We start from the raw sequence: 22530 nt of genomic DNA, 5'->3' as shown, positions 1-22530 counted from the left end.
CTACTGCTTGAGAAATATTGAGAAATTCTAGCAAATACAGTGATCCCAAGTCTTTTTTTCCCCAGTATCTCTGTCTGTCTGTCTCCTTCTCTACAGTAAGAATTTTAATTAGTAATCAAAATTCAGCCTCTCTCAGTATCTCACTGATTCTTTCTGGCAAATGTATCTGCTTATACGCCGTGTGTTTATTTTCTGGGAGTGTGGGCGTACTGACCGCCTCCATTTCAGCCAGCTGGTTCTGGTATTTTACGATGGCGGTGCTGAATTTCTGCTTCTCTGCTTTCAGCTCCAGCTGCAGTTTCCTGTTCTCCTTCTCCTTCTTGTGCACCTCGGTGTCGTTGCCTTGGTGGCCTCCCCGCACCTTCTCCCTCCTGTTCATCACCTCAGCCAGTTTGTTCACAGCCTGAGAGAAAAAAAAATAAATCATGTAATATATACTTTTACAGAGATCCATTTATGATAAATACAAATCTGGTAAATTCAACAGGAAAGCCTGCAGCAATATGTTATATGTTTCAGTGACTTTTACCCAGAGTTCAACACAACCCTGTAGCAGAAAATTGCTCTTAACAACTGATGTGACACAAGAGTAGCATGCAAAAAATAAAGTGTAGCAGACTTTCCAGACCTGTGTAGGCACCCAGACACACACCTGAATTTTTAGCGTTCTTTCGTTCTGCAGCAGCTTTTCAAAGGACTCTTTGAGAGAGTTCTCTTCATCTTTTGCTTTCTGGAGGTCTATAAAAATAGCAAATCAAAACTCATACACATTTCTTAACACAATGTTTCAGAAATTTGGTTACCAATTTACAGGACAAATACTCTGTTTTTCGATAAACACAACAGTGGCTACTTTTCTGACAATTTTACATCTTTATCTGCATAAATAATGCCAACTTTTAACACACATTCTATGACTTGGAGGAAATGACTTCTTGATAGAAATTAGCTTTATCGGTTGCTCATTACAGAAGAGTGACGCTCACTTTGTTGCATTTCTTTCAGCTGGTTGTTGAGTTCTTCCTTCTCACTGGCCAGGTTGGCTACGTCCACCGTCAGAGTACGATTGGACTCTTCCAGCTGTGAAGGTGGATAGAGCAGAGGTGAGGCGATGTTATCAGTGGATCCTCTGCATAGCAGTCAGGTGACAAGAATACTTTAACTCATTTCAAAACAAACTGTACTTTGAGCTTTCCAGAATGAATAAAAGGGAACAAAGCCAAGCCGAACATTAGTGACTCTCATTGTTCTTAATAGTTTATGATGTTTTGTAACAGTGGTTGTACAAATGATGGTCTTGAGGGTAAATTGCTACTGACATAACTAAATATTTCCCAGGGCATTAAAGATACCTTGCAGAGTTTCTAGCTACAACCAGTGGTATACAGAAGTGTATAGATTTTCTGAGAAGGTCATAAGTTACAAAAAATGTAGCAACAGCAGGCAAGGACTTCATCCAAAAAGCTAACAAACATTTTTTGGTTCGAACAAACAAAACTTGAGCCAATCTTACCGAGCTGATGGTGGCCTCCTTATCGCTGAGCTCCTGCTTGTGCCTCATCATCATGTCGCTGATCTCTAGCTCCTTCATGATCTTTTCTTTCTCCAGATTGGAGAACTGCTCCTCAACGACGGAACGAGCCAACTTCTCAGTGTCTGCTTTGGTCAAGCTTTCTTCCAGCCGGGTTGTCAGTGACTTCCTGCAGAGGGAAAGAGAGCATGAATTACCATTATCTTATTAATTACCAGAGCTGTATAAATCCTAGAAAGACAGGAAGATCCCTGCTGTTAAACCCTATAAATCAACAGCCTGTAGTGCTACCATGCACTGATATTTCTGGGACCTTTTTGTCTTTGCTGAATTTGAAAGCATTATTTGTCCACAATAATGTTTGGCTCGAGTGCATCTGGGACAGCTGCTAATCTGGTTCAGCTTCATTCAGTCTGTGAAAGGTCGTGTCCTTCTGTTTGGCTGAGATTAATTTGAACAAGGGAAATGACACTAATCTGAGAGGACTGTTATATTCTTAAAGTACAGATAAAATTCATTTTGTGGAAATGAGATACACGTATTTAACTGCCACTACCACTTTAAAAACTGCAAGTTTGAATGGTTCGTTTTTTGCTGCTTATGTCAATTTTCATACTAATCTGGTGATTAAGTGTTTACAGTGTTTTTATACTGAATGCAAAGTCGACCTATCAAAGCACAGCAGCCACAGTTACCTCTCTTCCTGGTATTCTGCCAGTTGCTGCTGCACCTCTTCGTACAGCTTATTCTTCTCATCACGCTCATCCGTCAGCTCACGGATCTGCGTCTTGTAAAGGGTCTTTGATAAAGAAAACATGTAGACCCAATCAGTTTTTAGATTACACTTACAGAGTAAACGTGTGAGGAGCTAGGGAAAGCCAATTCCCTTAAATGTACAATTGAAGTGATTTGGCTGTCACTGCTGTTTGCAGATAGCATGCATAAAAAGGAAAAGAAAAGAAAGAGTTACTGTGAAACAGTGCTGTGCCTCCAGTTGGTCCTTCAGCTCCTTCAGCTGGCCATCAGCCTCCTGCTTTTCCCTGAAACAGGACCAGAAATCTGTCAGTCATTGCTGCAGGCCAACTGAACACCAGAGCCAAAGCAATGTCTTTAAATCAGAGGAAATGAATGAGACTTGCCAACAACATTAAAGTCACTAATACTCTTGCTATATTTGTATATGCATATTATGCTCATTAGATATCATGGGTGCAGTCCAATACTCATACTACCTACTTAGTTAGCCAGAAAAAGATTTAGTACGTTCTAGTACACTGTATTTTAAAAGTACCAAGTTGTGCAATTGCATGTGGTTGCATTCTGCATAAAGCGAGCCATCATGCTTTTCAGGGCATTTTGATGCACAATCCTCTGCAATATAGAGGGGTCAAAAGCAGTATGAAAACTGTATGTGGTATTAAATACTTCCTAAGGGCAGCTACAGTATATACTGAAATTAAAATGAACAAGTATGCAGTATGTGGACATGTGTCTGACCTGCGTAGTTCCTGGTTCTGTTTCTCCAGCATCTGCTTCATGTCTAACAGCTGGTTGAGTTCCTGTTTGAGCTGTTTCTCAGAGGACTGGAGCACAGACACCTGCTGGTTCTGCATCTTCAGTTCACTCTGGCTCATACTCCGCTTGTGCATCTCCTCCTCCAGACGTGAGGTCAGGTGCAACACCTGCAAAGACACATGCAGGGATGCAAAGCTGTGGTTAATCCTACTAGTAGTTGGTTAGACACAGAGGGTATAACTTCAGAACAACTGAGCACCACTTTGTACAAAATGCTTGAAAATAAAATCACATGCTCATTACAAGAGGCCGTTGCTCACCCACCTAGTTTTCCTTGTTCATCACCATAGAATGTAGATATTAAGTCTGTGATAATGTTTTTTGTTCAGTCAAAGCCATAGCCAGGTGCAGAATATGATTTTACCCCCAAATGAAATTTTCTTCGTTGAGTAAAAGCACAATATGAAATTTCGACAGTCTTGAAAGTTTACGTCAAGCAATGTGATGACTATTATACACATAGTATACATACTATAACGATGATAATACCTACTGAATCCTGAATTGCAAGGCATAATTTCTTTCCATGGCACACCTTCCTTGTTGTAGTCATGATCATTGCACACAATGCAACCAGATTTTCTCCTTTATTTGCTACTTTGTTGAATTCTATCCATTCTGTTCAGGTTTGCTTTGTTTTTCCACAGTTGCCATTGCTGAGTGGATTAAACACCCTAATTTATGTATAAGTGCTAATCCTGTGCAAAAAACGAGTGTGTACGAAAAAAGTACTGTTGGATTTATGAAAAGTGGAAAAAAAAAAAGAAAACAAAAGAGAAACTTCAGGTTTAGGAAAAGGTTTTGAGATGCTCGCTGTGGCACAAGTGAGAAAACATTTTTTAATCCTCAAATATTAAATAATAATAATAATAATAAATAAATGAATAGCATCTGTGGGTTAGTGCCAGGAAATGACAGTGTAAGTGATGATATTCAGAAATGACGGAAGTCATTTGCAATGAAAAGATAAGCTCATTTCAGATAAGACAAGCAATACCAGAAACCTTTCTATTTAGTATTTTATTTTATTTTTGAGGATTTTGTGGCTTATGGATTTGGAAAACTGTAAATAATGACCCAAAAGTGGTGTGGTAGTAATAAAAACAAAAAAATAATAACATTAATAAGAATAAGGGTTACAATAATAAGTAGTAGTAGCAGCAGTACTCATTTTAAAGACTTATGCTTAAAACTCCAAGAACAGCCAGGCCATTTGTTTGTATGTATGATCAGAAATATTGTAAATTTGTTCATGCTACAAAAAAACTTCAGATCTAAAAATATTAATACTGATTTGTGTATGAAAAGTTTGTGTGCTCGATTCATGAACAGATTTGTGCATACACGCCATTAGTAAATGAGAGCCGTTGTGAGGTTGTTGTTTTAGAGATTGCTAAAATGGGAAACTTTGAAACTCTTAATATTTGATGTAGGATCATTTCTTCAAAACAATGTCTGAAGTTACCACTTTTTCGTTCATGTTTCATTTGGGACAAACCTCTTCAGAAAGTTTCTCCTTCTGTGTCTTAAATTCATCCAGCTTGTTCTGCGCCTGCTTGTAATCACAGTCCAGCATGGAGTAGTCTTTTTTTAGCTGCAGCAGCTTTCCCTCCACCTGCATCTTCAAGCTGCGCTCCTCCTGCAGGGTGCACTCCATCTCTGAACCGAAGGAAATCGCAAGGAAAGACATCAGCAGGACAATCTACACTGCACTCGTCACTGGAGTATTGCCAAATCATTGCTGCCTTTCAGTAAACTTGCTTGTGGCATGAAATAAATGGACTAGCATGAGAGGGACAATCAGCAGCAAATCTAAACGTCAGTCTGTTCAGAGTTTTCTGTCAACCTGCTGGGAATGAACTAGAATTATTTGTCAGTAATGTTTAACATCAATCTACCCTTCATTTGTTTCTTCAACAGCTTTTAAAAGCAGCAGAAGTCCCCTTTTCCCTTTTATGACTGGCTTTTTCTTAAGGTAATGCCTTACTTTGGTTAGGTGAGTTAAATATGGTGTAAACTATCACTTTTACATTTAAGAGTACTCTCCAATCAACATTCCCTCTTCTTCCCTCCCACTTCCTCACCTTTTAAAGCCTCGGACTTTGCCTCCTCTATGGATTGGTCGGTCTTCTTTTTATCAGCAAGCTTGGCTTTAGTGGCCTTGTGCTCTGCCTCCTCCTGCTCCAGACTCTGCTGGAGGGACTTCAGCTTGAACGTAAGGTCGATCTCTTGGTTGCTCTTTTTCTAAAGGGTCAAAGATGGATATTGGAGTCGTAATGTCTGTTATTTAATGAACCAAAGTTTTTAAGGAGGAATACTTCTTCCTTCAATTTGGAAATTTGTAATGAGTAATCAAAAACAACCTTCTCAAGCTCATTGAGCTTCTCCTGTAGCTCCTTTTTTTCAGTCTGGACCTTGGAGAGAGATGACTTCGCTTCTTTCACCTCTTCTTCCAGCCCTGAGATGCATCCTGTAATGGAGGAATGGGAATTGACTAAAAGAACCGTAACATTCATTACATGTATTCTTTTTATTTGTCATAATGCTACCATAATGAAGCTCTATACAATGTGACAGTGTTGAGCCAAACGTGTAGTAAATTAAAAACTGTGCCTGAACTGTTCAGCTTCAGACATTACATAATATCCCAGCCCACATACATCTTTAAATATGCAGAAAACATTGCACTCAGTGTTTCTTTTCCCTGACTCCACCCACACGGACATTCTGACATGGGGTGGGGGGATCATCAGGCATCATAACAAACAGGTAACACTGTGGTCTACATACATCCCCCCTGACCTCAGTCAGTGGCCTCTCTGCCAGGAGTGAGCATGCTTAAGTTTCCACAAGAGGTTCTGGCTTGGGTTTTCCTTTGGCTTTTACGGCCTCTTGCTTCACTCTCAGGCTTTTGAGCAGATGTTTCCACCTATGATCAGACATTTCCCAGTGCCTGATCCAGAAAAGTGATTCACATCTAATGTTGAGCCTTCAGCTCCAACTTGCATAACATCTTTTTTTCCTGCTCTGTTTACTGCAGTAACTTTTAGGGAGTATAAAGATCACATTGATTACCTGTGGTTAGGGTGAGTAAATCAGTGTTTCACTGCAGAGGTATTCATTCGATGACCTTTTACTATCTGACAAAACAAATCAAAGCTTGATGATGAGGTAACTGCTGAAAAAAGATTAAGCAACTATATCTTAACATAATTTTATTTCTGCACATTGTTAATGAAGGCTGTAGTTTACCTACAACTGGCTACCAACAAGAGAGTCCAAACAGAACTCACATATCCTTGCTTTAGATCTGTTTACGACTATGTTAATACCTCTTGCTGTCAGAGTGTAATAGAGAGCCACGTCTCACCCTGTAGGTCATTAATAGTTTCTGTCCCCATGTTGCGGCCTCTCCTCTCCTCCTCCAGCTCGGCCTGCAGCCCCCTCAGCTGCTTCTCCAGCTCCATCTTGCTGTTTTCAAGCTGGCTGCACTTTTCCTGCATCTCCCCGAGGCTAACCTCCAGGCTCTGGGCTTGTTTCTGCACCTCCGCCTGACTCTTCTTTAACCGCGCTACAGCCTCTTGCTCAGCCTGAAGCACAGCATTGACGTCCTCAAGCTACGGATATTAAGGGAAGGAAAAAAATTAAGATAAGATTATTTTTTTTATGCTGAAGGCATTCAGAATTAGGGATTACCAATTTGGTATGTTTTTATTAACATGAATAAAACACATATTAAACACAGTAAAAAAGTGCAGTGATATGGAAAATTGAAAATAAGAGAAAGACAACACCATGTTAGGTGACTTTAAAAAGCTTCCCTCACTTGTTTTTGCAGCTGGATGTTCTTCTCATTTGAGATGTGCGAATTCTGGTTCTTCTTCCTCAGATCCTCTAGCTGGTCCCTCAGCTTGTTCACTGTTGAGTAAAAACAAAGTCATTTATAGTTAGTATAGTATAAAAAATTTCATCCATCCATACAATATTATACTACTGTCAATCCACAACTATTAATATTTCTGAGCCTGACGTATAAATACACAATTTGACTTGCCTTAGTCAAATATAAAATCAAATGACAACCAAAGATATGGAAAGATATTTCACAAGTTATACATCTGATATTTAGCTAAGTACTGTGCAATAGTCTTGAGCAACTCCTTAGATTTTGGAGGAAAAATGGGTGCAAACATGTACAGTTTGTACACTTCTAACAAGCTTGAAGGTCAGTGCTTGGCGTGATGACTTTTATTCTTCTTCCATGGATGTTGGCTGACTTTCGTTGCTGTGATGTGTCAAGTTTTTGGTTAAAAGCTCTTTGCTTTGCACTTTGTGCAGAAATATTATTTTATACATGTAAAATGCATTTTTGAAATTTTTCGTAGATTTAACTAAAGAAATGAAAACATATGCGTTTTTGATTTTGTGGCTGCTCGTAACAAAGTGGCAACTTAAGATTGGTTCTTTAAGCCTGATGATTCACAGTGTTACGTAGCTTAAACAAAAAAACAAAGCATAATGAAGAAATGGTCAGGTACAACGACTGGACTGAAAATGAGCAAAAAAAAAAAAAAAAGAAGAAAAAAAAAGAAGAAGAAACGACAAAAACTTCAAAACTCCTGTAGTATTGCTCAAAATCACTTTAAATAAAATAAGAAGAAGTCCTCCTTTAAAGCTCCTTTTAAGCAAAGTTTAAAGAAATGAGGGACAGCTCAAGACTTTTGCACAGCACTCTACATTTGTTCATGGTGCTCACGTTCGTTCTCCAGGCTGCGTTTCCTGTCAGTTTCGATCTCCACCTTGCGCAGATTCTCAGCACTCTGGTGCTGCAGCAGAGCTCTCTCTCTCTCCAGCTGCCTCAGTGAGGCCTCGACTTTCTGCCTGCTGTTCATCTGATGAGAGAGGAATTCGCACACAGTGTGAGTGGAAACAAACTCTTTCTTTATCCCATCAGGTACATGGTTGAAATGCACTCGCTCTTACCTCCTTGTCTAATTCTTTGACGAGTTTGTCTAAACGGTTGGTAGCATTTCTGGGTGGGGGGGAAAAAAAAAAGATTAAAATTTTTCACAATTAGTTAATAATTGTCTTTTTTAAAATGTATTTATACATTGAAATTCTTCTTGCTTTATTCTTTTTCTCTGTCGCTTTTGGATTTCCTTTAACATCTCCTAATATTGGAATTTCTAAAAGCAGCTTTGAGGATGGGATGTCACTTCCTGTTTTACAAAACACTTCTATATACTTCTATATAGTAAGTGACACACCATATAAAATCTCTTCTGTGGCTCAGGGCAACCAGTTATCCTTTGGTGATGTCTAATTTAAAAACCTTTTAACCAAGACATTTAATAAGCTGACAGAACACTGATTAACATTTACGTTTCTATAGCAAACAGGATCATATTTCATGATGATGCTCAGCTTTGTCTGTCTGTATGTTTTATCTTACCTGCACTTTTGCTCCAGCTCATCTTTGGCCTGCATCTCATTGTCGAGCTTCTCTTCCAGTTGGGAAATCTTTTTCTGCAGCTGCTCAAATTGACAGATGAGTGAGTACGAAAATAGCATTATTTGATTTTCATTTTCTCCTCAAATAAACCCCTCCAAAAAACAGAAAACTACCTCTTTCTTATTGTCTGAACAATTGTCCTTGTCCTCTGAGATTTCCTCACAGTCCTCTGAATCTTTTGCAGAACTGCTTTTACTTCCCTTTAGCAGCCTGAGAATGAGAGAAGGACGGTTAATAACCATGAATGCTTGTAACTGAGTCAACCTCAGGTGGATTTCCAACCCTGACAGCATCACACACCATCATCAGGTCCACATTTCTACAAGCATGAGATACATTTTGTCCCAACCAGATCCATTAAACGACATAATTTATTGCCCAGTGTTACATGACATTAGAAAGCACTTACAGTAATACCTATAAGCCTAATCCTAAAACCATACACAGTGGAAAAAGCAATAAAGTATGAAGATCTTTTTGGTGTCTTGGCATAAATCTTCCAGCCCACGCACTTTTTGCCAACTGTTAACCATCTCGGTGGGCTTGCAGCGATGGGAATTATTGAGTGACTCGGCCACAGGGGCTGAATAACAACTTCACTATGTAAAGCCTTTTTATGACACCAGTTTTTGCAGAGTGTTCACAATTTTTACAATCAAAACACCTGTGCTTACAGCAGACAAATTAAGGGTGATTTTAGAAAAGGTACACACTAAACGCAATTAGACTGAAGGTGTGAGTCTGCACTCATATACAACACATTCACCTTTCACATGAAAAAAGACAACAATTAAAGATCGGAAGGAGACACAAGCTAGAGTACTCTTAGTGTCGGCCGTGAGGTTGGATAATTGGTTCCAGCATAAAATCTTTGCTGAATCAAACAAGCAGATTCATCTGCTGTCGTAACCTTTCTGGAAATATGCAATAATTATAATTAGCCTGATTATTTTATACTGCTTACGAATAATTTTCATTTAAGTGTTAACTCTACTGTCTACAGCATTTCTGCTCAAACTTTTTCAGCTCCCCTCAGTTAAATGTAATGTGTTATCCAATGACTTTTTTCAAGTAAAGAGTAAAGTAAGCATGCTGCGTTACTGAACTATTTTGTTTGTGAGAGTGTCTCATGACAATGACGTATGAACGTGCGACGTCTGTGGCAGCAACAGACGTGTGTAGATCAACAATGGATAATATGGAGTGCGGGAGAGAGTACGACCATGCAGCGTTTAAAGGTTGGAAGTATTGACATTACTTTGAGTTTTAATTTGTAAAAAGTGACAAAAACCTTAGAGTCCGCTGTCGACTCTGCGTGGGAAGAAAACTTTTTTCTACAGAGAAAAATGAAACTTTAAATCTGAGCAGGCACCTAGCAAGCCGCCACAGGAATGTGAAATTCACAGAGAAACCCCCGGATCCCCCCACTGACATGAGCTCTGCGACACCGGGCAAACCTCCACCCGCCCCACTCCTGCTAAACAGGTGACAATAGATTTAAGAGCGACAGCACTTAGTGCTGCTGAATCTTTGATTTTATTTGTTTTTTGCCGTGTTTTACTATTTGAAAGAGCGAGTGTAAACACATATGCTGGAATATGCAGAAAATAGGTTTAAATGTTCAACAAATTTCTTCAGATTTAATTTTTGCTTGATGCAATGTGCATAAAGTTAAAAGACTAAAACTAATAAAACAATTTTTAAAAAGGGACTTTTTCATTTGATTCACTTTTATATGATGGATTATGCAGAAAAAATAGAACTGGGCTGAAAGGTCTATTGCTTTATAATGTATCATCATGCTTTTTAAAAGTAATTAAGTAATAAAGTAACTAATTACTTTTGAAAATACGTAATCAGTAAAGTAACAGGATTACTTTCTTGGAAAAGTAATCAGTAATTAGTAACTAACTACTATTTTCAAGTAACTTGACCAACACCGATTGTAACACTTGAGCCATTTAATTGAGCTGCTTCACTGCAGAAGCAGCTCCTGTGGTATTTGGGAATCGCTGCACTGTTGTGTAGCCAGATGGAAGCGATGTTGGTCTGGAAAATGACTGGTGATAAGGGGCACCAGCTGGTTAACCACAGAACAAATTTCAAGGCTCAGTCTCCCACGCACAGGACTGGCTCAGCTGTTGTCCACGCTACGAAAAATGATCACTAATGATGTTGCAAAGAGAGAGAATGACATCTTATTCTGGTGGAGAACGCGTTCAGCATACATGCTGTCTGTGTTTATTTTGAAAATGTGCATGTGAGCATAGATGACTCATGTACAGAAGACCAAATCTACCTACGGGTACAAAAAAGATAACCTGAAGCTGATCTAAATGACTAGGTCCAGAAGCGTGGATGAGCAGCTGTGATAAGGACAGGTTTGTTTCTTTATCTGTTAAAGTTGAGTTATTTTGTGAAGTTTCCTTTTTGTTTTTGATTATTTGCTTATTGAGGCTTGACTTTGTGTGGAACGGGAGGAGAGGCTGGCTACTTATGGCAGATCTTTAAAGGGTATAAATTAATCTATTGAAACGGATTGTGAACACGTTTCATGTATGATGATTAGAAAACTGTGTTTTTGATCTTCCCAACCAACTTGCCTTAGCCATTTATGAAGTGAATTTTATCCAGATAATATGTCTTGAACAATAAACGCTGCCATTTTTAACACAATAGCTTCGTTTGGGTGATTGCTGCCTTAATGGTGGTTGAACCTGCAAGTGTTGTTTCATTCTATTTTTTGCTGAACAAAAGCAGGGTTTACAAAGCAGGATTCATCACAGGCGACAAGGGCAGTTAAAGAGGCTGTCAGAACAAGGCAGCAGTGTGGAGTTTTAACAGGCCTGCAGTGTCTGACTGGTGAGGCATGGGCGTGAAGCTGTCTTTTCCTCTCATATTTTAAGCACAGTGTTGTTCTAAAAGCCCGTTTCCTCAGTGTAATTAAGTGTTGCAAAATATCTACACACACGCTGAGCTTTGTAGCATAAAAATCTCAATTTAAAAAAAAAAAAGAAAAGACGGGGAAAACTAAAAGGAATGCAAACATGAATATATCAAATACTTAAGAACAAAAGAAGAGTTAAAGTAAAATAAAAATATGAAATTCAAACACTTACTGATCCTCCTTGAAGTAGGTGAAACCAATAAATGGTAGCTGGTTGCCAACAAAGGCTTTGGGTGGAGGAAAGGTCTCAACATCTCCTTTCTCAACCTCTATGTCATCAAAGTTACTGGTGTCTAAGTCACCTTTCAGCTCTGGCACAACTGGGGCCACAGCTGGAAGACAGGAAGAGAGGAAAAAAGTCATGAAGTGGAAAAAAGGGGAACGAAGGAGGTGCAAACCAGGAGGATTAAAGCAAAGAGAAACTGCTGTTTTACATAAAATCAGCCTAAAAACAATCCTGTGCTTGGGGATTTAAAATTAAAATACATCAAAGACATCTGAGTGCTAATTTTTTTTCCAGCAATTTGAATAAATGCATGTCCATTTTGGCTTTGGTTACTTTAGGAGTCTGCAGGTTGGCGTGAGCCTGACACCACTCCTTTTCCCGTACAGTGCTTGCTTTGTGCCCCATACACAGCGCCTTTCACAAGCCATGCCAAGAGAGAAGGCTCCTTCTGCGCTCTCTTTTCACAGGAGTGACTCTAAAAGTCTGCAGACAAAAATGTGTTAAAGGGCCAATCAGATAAAACTAAGCAATCCCTCGAGCCTATAAATAGATCCTAATTAGAAAAAAAAAAAGCAGCGATTTTGGATCAAGTTCTTCAGACCAGCGCAGTTCTGGCTCTGAGTAAAGAGCTTATTACAGCGGGTCAAGACACAGCCCCCAGTGTGACAAATGTGACTCAAAGATGGTGCAGAAAGCACAGAGAGAAATCAAGCGCAGGAATGAAACAAATGAGGGGGAAATAAAAAAGAAGCGATAGAGAAAAAAAAAGCCAAAATGTGGTGAGACAGAAAGAGACTCAGGGCGCTCCATGGAGGCCCTTGTGGCATGACTTCCCAGAATGCTCTCTGATAGCGGGTGACTAATGACAGGCAGCCACGGCCACAGAGAGAGTGAGAGAGCGGGAGCAACCCTCCAAACTGGGACGCCCCTCTCATTAGACCGGTCCACACAGGCCGCACAGCCTGCCCCACCCGCCGCTAAGGGGGGTGCTGCCTCCAGTCGCATCCATCCATTCATTCATTCATTTATCCAGCCAAGCATCCATCCAACTACCCGTGGTGCTGGTTTCGTTGCGTTCAACCATCCCTGTGCTTAATAAACATGAAGTCAACTCAAATGATAAAGCGCTGAAATCAGTGCCCAGACGCTGCGGGAAGTAATATCACCCTTAGACACAGAGGGCCGAGAGGGACGTGCAGCTCAGTGGGACTTCACAATGGAAGCAAGGTCGTGTTTGGAGTGGTTGCATGAGCGTGCACATGCAAAGATGAAGAGAGCCGAGCGGCACAGCAGTGGTTTCGAGTTCCAGATTGCCAGGCTGTGATCAGAAGTTCTGTCTTAATCGGAGCCAGGTGAGGCAGAGACAGGGCGAGGCAACGAAAAAGAGTCTGAATGTAATTACATACAGACAGAGGTCCTGCTCATACTTCTAATATATCCCTTTTTACTTATTTTTTTCTCCTTCTTGTTTCTTTTTTCCTTCCTGATACAGACAGTGTAAGAAAAGAAAAAATATACTAAAGTACAAACATTGGTACTGATTTAGCAATTATAGTATTATATAGCTAATATACATAGATTTTTTCTCTTTATTCTTTTCCTAACCCACCTGTGAGTAAATAATTATGTTATATTATTGATCTATCTATCTATCTGTATTGAACCTTAAGCTACAACATCGTGTTCCTTTTATCCAGTCACACATGTGGTGCAGGACTTCAATATGTTCAGTACACTGAAGGATAAGGATGAGCACAGTAAAGTATTAACTACATAATTATATAATTCCCATCTGTTTCTCAGTGTACAACAGTACACACTATATCACAAACTCAGTGACAATTTCAGTGTTTTATTGATTTTCATCTCTCACCAATTTATGATTTTGGACTGGTACCCATACGTAGCTGATTATTCTGCATAAAGTTCTCTCCTGCTCTGCAAAGCACCCTGTCATATACTGTCAGATATGAATGGCGAGCATATGGAGAGCATGTGTACCATACAAGTAGATTTAATGACTCAGGAGCTGGAAATAAAATTCTAACTCAGACTGAAGCAAAACAGAACTGCAGTGGAATGGGCTGGAGATGATAAGAGAAGCAAAATAATGGGAACGGCAACAAACCGAGAAAAAGAAAAACACTTGCACATTACCAGAAATGGAAATGTATGATGCTGCTGCATTGTTGCATAATATAGAGAGAAGTTTTAAAGACAAGTATATGGATACACTTACTGTCACGGATGTTGTCAAAGGTCCACTGGTTGTTCTTAAAGAAGGGGTGACATTTTATCTCGTCCACTCCGGTGCGGCCCAGACGAACCTTCCTGCACACAGCGACAGGAACAAGCAGTCAGACGGTGAGCAGGTTTGCCTAAGTGTGACACAGTGCAACACAGTACAGCACACCCCTTTCCTCCTCTCCACCCACCATCACGAACATGTCATCCCAAACACATGGAACTTAGCGGAGTGACCACTCTGCACTGACCACACTGACCAGCATGGAGAGCCACCATACCACTGCTGGACAATGGATACGCCTGAAAACCTCTTCAGTCCAAGTTCTAAGTAGTAAAGACAGGAGGACTGGATACCAGGCAGGAACATCAACAACTCTGACTCAAGAGCTCCTAGATCTTCCCTCCTTCTCTCCTCTCTCTCTCACTGAATCTATACACACACTCATTTTCCCTCTTGCCTCATCCCCTCGCCTCCCTCCTCCACCTCTGGGTACAGGGTTGGAGGGGTGGGGCAGTTTGGGCTTGCCACGTGTGGGACATTCCAGATCCAGCCAAGGGGTGGGGAGGGAAAAAAAACAAAAAAATGAGGAGAGACTTTAAAACCTCTGCGTGAAAAAGTGACATGCAGCCAAATCAGGGTTACAAGCCATGTCTCGATGCCCAGAAAACTGCAAAGGAGAAAGTTACAGATGAAAAGGGAGAACGGAGAAATGGAAAGTGGCATGGAAAAGGTAGAAGAAGACATTTACAAATGAAGCGATGAAAAACACATGGTGAGAAAGGAGAGATGAAAAATTCCAAAACGAGCAGGGTGGTTGTGCTTACACATGTGATTCACCATAATGAGGAGACAGTGATGGAGCATGTAGGTTAAGTGGTGAATGCAGTCAGTGGTCAGTGTTCAAGGTGTGTGTGTGTGTGCCAGCCGTACACACATGCGAGATTCTGTCTGTGGTGAGAGAGCAGTGAGTGAGAAGGTAAATAAACTGAGTGAGGAAAAATGAAAGGCTGCTCTGTACTGAAGCAGAAAGGGCCTGTGTTTGAGCCCTGACGTGGGCGGAGTTACTAATGTAAACAGGAAGTGGTTTCTTCAAGGGGGATGGGACACTATCCGGAAACATGACCCATATGCCCATTCATCCAACTTTTACCTTTACAACTAATTTTCCCAAAAGTATCTTAATCAGCCACGTTTTGACTGGTTGGTTGGTTGCAGGAGGAAAAATACACAAACTGAAACTCAGAAGTGAGGCCTCTCAGTTACTTTGTGAGACATGGGCAGACATCCCTGTGGTTAATAATATATGTCAGGCAGGAAATCTAAAGTGCAGGATCAATCCAAGGAAACAAAGAACAATACCACGATGATATGTATTTGCAGGCAAATACACGCCTTTGTTTTTTATCACTCAGTGCTTTCCTTTGTCTTCCGCTCACCCCACAGGCATCCATGGCAGATAGCTGCTTCTCCCTGCTTCTGCTTCTCCGCTAATCAGACTTCTTGGTGGTCGTTGCATCACATTCAGAATCACTTGTGCTTTTGCTGTTGTTGCTGACATATGCTTCACCTCATTGCTTAAAGGCTTGTTATTACAGTGTTGTGTTTATCACTAATGTAAATTCAGAAAGCTTGTTAACAAGGTTATATGTACTATGCACTATTTGCTTGAAATAGTCCTTAATATAGTATTTTCCCTTTTTACTACTAAATTCTTGTTACATTACAAAAACAAGGGCTTACTGTATAATCTATTGTTCCATATACAAACCTGTCAGTAAGGAAGGCACAGATGAGATCTTTGGCATTTTGAGACATCTCTACATCATCTGGGAATACGAGCGAGTTCTGGTGGTTCATAATCTTTCCGTACGTTCCAATAAGGGACTCGGCATAGAAAGGAGTTTCACCTACAAGAAGAGTGAGAGGTCAAATTCTCAAAACACAGATCCGAGAGCTCGAGCAAAAACTTACATTTTTATAATTACTAATATAAAGGAAGTTACACTGTAATATCCAAACAGCAAGAAAACTGAACATAATGCAACTCTGTAATGTTGAGTTGACCTCTCATTATCTGGTTACAGCCAGAACAGCCTGGGCTGAATTATACATGTAATGGGCACTAAATCATGTTTGCTTTCTTAATAAAAGCTTAACTGAATGAACAGTACATAACTTACCAACTAGCAATTCATAGAGAACTACTCCTACAGACCACCAGTCACACTCCCGGCCATAGTAGCCATCACCACCCTGAGACTGGAGAACCTCGGGAGAGATGTAGTCTGGTGTGCCTACGGCTGTGTCACATTTCACCATACCTGTCTGCAGAAAGATGAATTTAGAACATAACACACGGGAAAGCAATAGTAAAAGGTTGGAAAGGACTTTGGACAGAAAGCAGAAAAAAGTCTTTAAAAAAGCAAAAAACAAAATCACAGTGTGGATCAATGAGCTTATGAAACTAGCTTAAAATTGTTTTACGATATTTTCTTTCAAAATCTTTCGATGTTAGGACAACAACTATGCAAAAAAATTCTTTAAAAAATCTTTACCATGTGGACCACAAACGAAATGTGTTTTAAGACTATTTCAAGTTTCTTTACCAGACTGAGACTAGGGAAGGAAATGCATGACATACTCTGTCTACTGGCAGCTATTCAGAGAGCTCAAATGAGTGAAATGAGCCATTTTGAAATTGCTGTGGTGAAAACAAAAGGATGAAAAACACTTCCTGTCCCACAGCAGCAGAGGCGGGACTGCCGCCTCACTCAAGGGTGGTTGTTTAGCACATAACTTCTGTGGCCTTTCAAAACAACGTGATGTAAGAGCTTCACTTCACCATGTGAACACCTGGTGGTGCACTGAAGCTCTGAAAAATCAAAATGTCATTTTCCTCTTCTTTCAACTAACTCAGAAGGCATGTTTTGTGACACAACTATAAACTCGACATACCGAGTCCATCTTCATGCATGTGCCAAAATCAGCCAGTTTGAGGTGTCCGTGTTGGTCCAGCAGCATGTTGTCAGGCTTAATGTCACGGTGGATGAAGCCCATCAAGTGGATGGCGTCTAGCCCCAGCACTACTTCTGCCGTGTAGAAGCGAGCCCATTCCTCAGGGATGTCGTAGTTCATGGTGAGTGTGACCAGGTCTCCTCCGGGCATGAATTCCATCACCATGTAAAGGTGCCGATCATCTTGGAAAGCACAGCATAGCTACAAAACAGTAACGAGTAATTACAATATCATTGATGACTTTTTTTTAAAGATCTGTGTGTGATTTTATCTCAGACTTAATGCTGATACGGTGCCAGGTTATTACTGAAATGTAGAAACAGAAGGTGCTGTTTTGTGATGTAAACATGAATATCATCTGTGCTGTCTTAATATTATTTGATTACTCTATGATGAATGTTTTATCTCCAGGTCTTTAAGGCAGGATTAAATTGGATCTTATTTAACAAGCACGCTATCTGCTTTTACCTCATCCAATATAACAAGACTCTTACTATATATTGGTTCTATTGGTCTATTCCACACATCATTTGTTTCATTTTCTTATCATAAAAATATTCTTGCACCCCTACCCAACTGTTTTACTGTTCATTTATTTTAATATAATCTCCATATGCCATCTCTAAACACTCGGACCATCTGGTTACATCGCTTGTTTTGACAAAGTGCTTGCCATCTGTACCTACTATCAGTACCTAATGCATGCAATAACAATAATTCCAAATAAATTATTAAATGTTTTACAGTTTGGCGGTGCGTGACATTACTGATGTCCGTTAGAGAAGTTTATCTTTAAAAGCTCAAAAACCAACTATTGTGGTCTTGTTTGTTGATAGTCATCTCTCTGTGCTCTTCTTTTACTCTTTGTTTTCCCTTCAGCCAACCAGCCATGGAGGTAGACTCCCCCTCCGAGCCCGATTTGGCCGAAGGTTTATTCTTTTCTCCCCACTGTCGCTGAATGTAATTATTTGATAACCATCTACAGAAACAACCAGTAACAACCTAGTTTATATTTGACACAAAAAAATATATATCAATATCAACCTATAACAATGTTCTACAGAAAGTTTCAGCATTATGATTCTATGATACCAGTTTTAAAATGCATAAATGTAGCACGCTGTAAATGTGTGAACTTCCTTCATCACTTAGTAGACACACAAAACAGTATGACCGGTTTTCCCACATGCTGCGTAGGGGTGTTACCACTCAGGGCTGTATTGACTACGTCACATGGAGGATCTCATTATCCTAACAACAAGCCAGGGATCGGTTGAGAATAAGTCAAAAACGGGTTATGGGCCTGTGACAGACCATTTTAAATGGCTTTATGGTTATTATTGTAGTGTATTTACCATACAGAATGCTTCAATAAATGCTGGTTAAAGCTAGAGCTTTAACCAGCATTTATTAATGGCACAGTGAACTGTGTTCACAGTCAGTGATTTCTGAAGGTGTTCCTGCGTCCATGCACTTATTTCCATGACCGAATGAGGCCAGTTTTTAATGCAATGTAATCCGAGGGCCTGAAGATCACGGCCATCAATTACAGGTTTGCAGCTTTCTCTCTCGTGCACAGGGATTTCTCCAGATATGCTATAAATATAAATCCTGATAACATATTCAAAGTATTCACAATTTTTTCATTGAGAAACGTTATCCTAAAATTGTTGCACAGTTGGTAGATGCAGTTTGTTTTTTTAGATTGGTGAACTTTTGTCCATCTTTCAGAGAAACTCTGTTCTTTTCATCATGTTACTGAGCCGTTGTTAATTAAGCTAATTAGCTGCAAACTGTTTCTTTTCAGCACCACTTAATTTCCCAGCCTTTTGTTGCCCTCTCCCAACTTTTTTTGAGATGTGTTGCTGCCATTCAAAATGGGCTACTATTTTTCATGAAACGCTAAAAGATTTCAGTTTAAACATTTGGTGTGTTTTCCGTGTTCTACTGTGAACACAATATATCTATGAAAACCTCTGTGGCTGAAAGGAGTTAAAACTTCTCTTCTATATGTTCTCCGATGCTACATCTTATGAATATTTGTAGAAAAAAACAACAACAACAACAAAAAAAAAACACACCTGGACCACCCAGGGGCTGTTGGAGAAGGCCATAATGTGTCTCTCCTCCCAGAAGAAGGCCGAATCTGACCTTTTGATCATCTCAAACTTGCTGAGCTGCTTCATGGCATAAACCTTCTTAGAGGCCTTGTGACGGACCTGCAGAGAAGGACGTGACAAAAAAGGGAGAGATGTGAGAATGTAAATAGTGATAACTCAACAAGAACAATATGGACAAGATGGTAAGAAGGTCACAGTGACCAAGATAACACGGGAGATGCAGAGAAACAGAGACAGAGATGGGAAGCCATAATTGTAGGACACACCCATAGAAAGACATGTTTACACAAGATTTCAAACACAAACATACCATGTCCCCCATCCACACCCCCACACCAGACTTCACATTCATCTCTCACACACTGAGCCTGTCCAGACTTGTTTCCACCCAAGAGACTCAGCAGATACCAGATTCTACCAGCATAAGATGCAGATATATGGGAAACTGAGAGTTAGGGAGAGTAAGAAATGTACTGATTGGCTTAAACTTGGAGTCAGGCACGTTGGCAATTTTAAAAAAAATAAAAAACAAATAAAAAAAATAAAAAAATCAAGTTGTAAAAATCACACATTTTTAAAGACTGTTGCTCCCTCTAGTGGTTCAAATATTTCTGGTAGCTGCTGGATTTAGGAACAACCGGAGAACTTCCCCCTTTAAATCACGCTGCTTTGCTCTTCCACAGAACGCAGTTTAAAATTAAATAGCACAACTCAACAGACAACCTTTTATTGATCCCTTGAACTCACCAGCTGCACTTCTCCATAAGCTCCTTTTCCGATCAGCTTGACTTTCTCAAAGTCATCAAGCTTCATCTGAAGTTCTCGCAGCTCACTCACTAAGTCTTTATCTGCAGATGAGACACATACACGAGATCAGACAAAGATAAAGCTGATTTATCTAACACTTTCCCAGTCTAATGAAATCTACTGCAGCAGTTTTGGAGAAAACATGTTGAACAAATTAACATAAAAGCAGATTTTTTAAGAAATGAAATGTCAAATTTAGCTATAGTCACCACATTCTGCGAGGTTTTCTAGGTTGAATGTGGTTGCACCACCTTAAATAAGAAAATTATTGGGGGGAAAAAAAAAAACAAGGCTATGCAACAAGACCACATATCAATTACAAATGTTTTGGCAGGAAAAATCTGTTAATCTCCCCAAAATGTTAATTTGAATAGCAACACCAGACCAGGGAAATCTCTCATATACCTCTCTTTTTACCTTCTTAAAGAAACAGTGCACATGGTTTATCCCAAATCTGATGCTGGACAAAGGGAAAGTCTTGCATGATTTAAAAAGTCATGGTTTTCATCACTAAGACACACAAATGCAAAACAAACATGAGAACTTACATCTGTTCAGAAAGGACTCTATGTTTTTGTTTTTCCGTAAGGGCGGGTAATTCAAGTCATTGACCAGCGCATTCATGGAATCCTGAAGGACAAGAAAGAGAAGAAGTTTTTATTAGAAAGGAAAATTAACAGAAATTAACGTTTAGAAATAGTGTTTAATTAACAAAAAAATAAAAAATTCTGGGTCTAATTCAATGACAATGTCAGTGTACAGTGGAAACACCAGTATCGTTCAAAAATGGGAATATTCCTTAGGTTGAGGTGAATATTCACGGAAAATTAATGAAATTTAAATAATTTCTTTATCATTACATTGTCAAGGCAATTCATGAAAGTCGGGAAGCTCCGACTGTGCTGGCTAATAAAACCAAACAACTTTAATGAAGTAAAGATGGCGGTAAGAACACTCCAAAATGTAAACAAGTGGGGAAACCAAATCAGACTGCTAAACCAAAACAAACACAAAAGAACAATGGAGGCTGGACAAGGAGACGAAACATGTCATGCAACAACAAAAAAATAGACACGTGTTCATGTTTCGGTCGCTTCCCTAAACACACAGACCCGCCATCAGGCCCACCGACACCAGCTCCAGTAAAGCACAGTGGAGCCGTGGCACCGTCAGAGTTAAAGCTGGAGCCTCAGCAGTGTCATCGGTGCTTAAATGGGCGGTGTTGTGTTTCAAGTTGAACCAAAATGTGTCTGTGATCCACATGCATGAGGGTGGCAGGGCAGAGCTGGGTGGGGGTAGGGTGTGGGTGTGCGTGGGGGGCGGTGAGGCGGGGTAGGTCAGAGTGTGCTATGATCTCTGTTCCCTAAAAAACAGGGGTCGTGTTGAGTCATCCAGCATGTCAGCGAGTGTAGGGGCTGTATCTGGTTGTCTGTTTGTTCTAGGACATATGAGTGAGTGGAAAGGGGCATGTGGAACAATTCTGCACCTTTAAATAGCAGCGGTGAGGAGCGATCTCCCCCACCACACATGGGTGGAAATAGACCTAAAGGCTCAGAAGCTATTGTGGGACGAACAGCTTATGGACCTGGATTCAAGCTGAGAGCTCGAGGATAGGTGATCATTTTACAAAAGATCAGCCGGCGTAACGGTCGTCGTTATCGCGGCACCAAGGGAACTAATATGCAAATCCAGTCTAATTTTAGCAGTTTCAAACAGGGTATGACTGTAGTTTGTTGCAATGTGTGACTAAAATCATGAAGGACTTGTTCAGGTTTTTGCAGCTTGGTATCCGAGTCCTGTTTTCGAAAATAAATTTAAAGTGAGTTCCTGCATCTTTTGTCACTGCTTTTGTTTCTGATACAAAAGGCATACAATAAAAAGATTCACAAAGGGACTTATCCAGCTGAGATCAGGGTATACAAGTTAAAACAAGATTAAAGTGGGAGCCAAGGTCCATCACACCTTGATGGATTAAGCATACAGCTTCAGGTTAAAAATAAATAAATAAAACCCGATTACATATCCATACGTTCATTTTAAGCATGGAAAATTACCAACATGCCGGTTGTATTCCATTTAAGGAGAACTGTAATTGTGCAAGGCAGTGGATCCCCAAGCTAAAGCAGCTAAGCATAACAACATATTTTAACATCTTATTTTCAGCTGGGTTTTTCCTGAAGAAAACAATGGACGCCAAAGACTGGTGTCACCATTTAGGTATCAGACCAAATTCCTTTGGATATAAAAACCCATCACGTCATCGTGTTATCCTGTTAGGTATCATTTTAGATAGTGATCAAATTAGACATTTGATCACTGAGTGTTTTTGTTATCCTCCGCTGTTTAATTCTAGAAAATCACTCTGTGTGATGTAAAGTGACGTAAAGGGGTTAAGATTTAAATGCTTCCTCTCTTATTTTACTTTCAGACCAGCAAAAGGCAAAAATGATTAGACCCAGCATGTTTGACTTTCACTGGAATCTCGACAAATCTGAACATGATTCTCTAGTTTAGTCTTCATGGCTTGTTCTCGCCTCCTGAGAGAGCAC

General features: G+C 40.0%; 1 protein-coding gene across 3 annotated transcripts in view; it reads right to left on the bottom strand.

The window, feature by feature from the left end:
- The window catches only part of LOC116324174 (rho-associated protein kinase 2-like), a 38005-nt gene that overhangs the window by 11776 nt on the left and 3699 nt on the right, over positions 1 to 22530 (bottom strand). For all 3 annotated transcript variants that reach the window (XR_005608362.1, XM_039598873.1, XM_039598874.1), the window contains exons 2-25: positions 20530 to 20611; positions 19922 to 20022; positions 19136 to 19273; positions 16995 to 17255; positions 16220 to 16364; positions 15808 to 15946; positions 14031 to 14122; positions 11738 to 11897; positions 8732 to 8828; positions 8559 to 8638; positions 8090 to 8138; positions 7863 to 7998; positions 6933 to 7024; positions 6477 to 6723; positions 5470 to 5576; positions 5191 to 5350; positions 4605 to 4765; positions 3029 to 3213; positions 2502 to 2571; positions 2227 to 2330; positions 1514 to 1700; positions 987 to 1080; positions 653 to 738; positions 215 to 403 (exon numbers count right to left, since the gene is read on the bottom strand). Coding sequence is in view for 2 of the 3 variants with exons in the window: in XM_039598873.1 (XP_039454807.1) it covers positions 215 to 403; positions 653 to 738; positions 987 to 1080; positions 1514 to 1700; positions 2227 to 2330; positions 2502 to 2571; positions 3029 to 3213; positions 4605 to 4765; positions 5191 to 5350; positions 5470 to 5576; positions 6477 to 6723; positions 6933 to 7024; positions 7863 to 7998; positions 8090 to 8138; positions 8559 to 8638; positions 8732 to 8828; positions 11738 to 11897; positions 14031 to 14122; positions 15808 to 15946; positions 16220 to 16364; positions 16995 to 17255; positions 19136 to 19273; positions 19922 to 20022; positions 20530 to 20611 (3162 nt within the window). In the remaining variant the exon portion in view is untranslated. The remainder of the gene's footprint in view (positions 1 to 214; positions 404 to 652; positions 739 to 986; positions 1081 to 1513; positions 1701 to 2226; positions 2331 to 2501; positions 2572 to 3028; positions 3214 to 4604; positions 4766 to 5190; positions 5351 to 5469; positions 5577 to 6476; positions 6724 to 6932; positions 7025 to 7862; positions 7999 to 8089; positions 8139 to 8558; positions 8639 to 8731; positions 8829 to 11737; positions 11898 to 14030; positions 14123 to 15807; positions 15947 to 16219; positions 16365 to 16994; positions 17256 to 19135; positions 19274 to 19921; positions 20023 to 20529; positions 20612 to 22530) is intronic.

This window comes from Oreochromis aureus, linkage group 15, assembly GCF_013358895.1.
Source record: "Oreochromis aureus strain Israel breed Guangdong linkage group 15, ZZ_aureus, whole genome shotgun sequence".
NCBI classification, from domain to species: Eukaryota; Metazoa; Chordata; class Actinopteri; order Cichliformes; family Cichlidae; genus Oreochromis; species Oreochromis aureus.
This window is presented reverse-complemented; position numbering and strand designations above follow the sequence as displayed.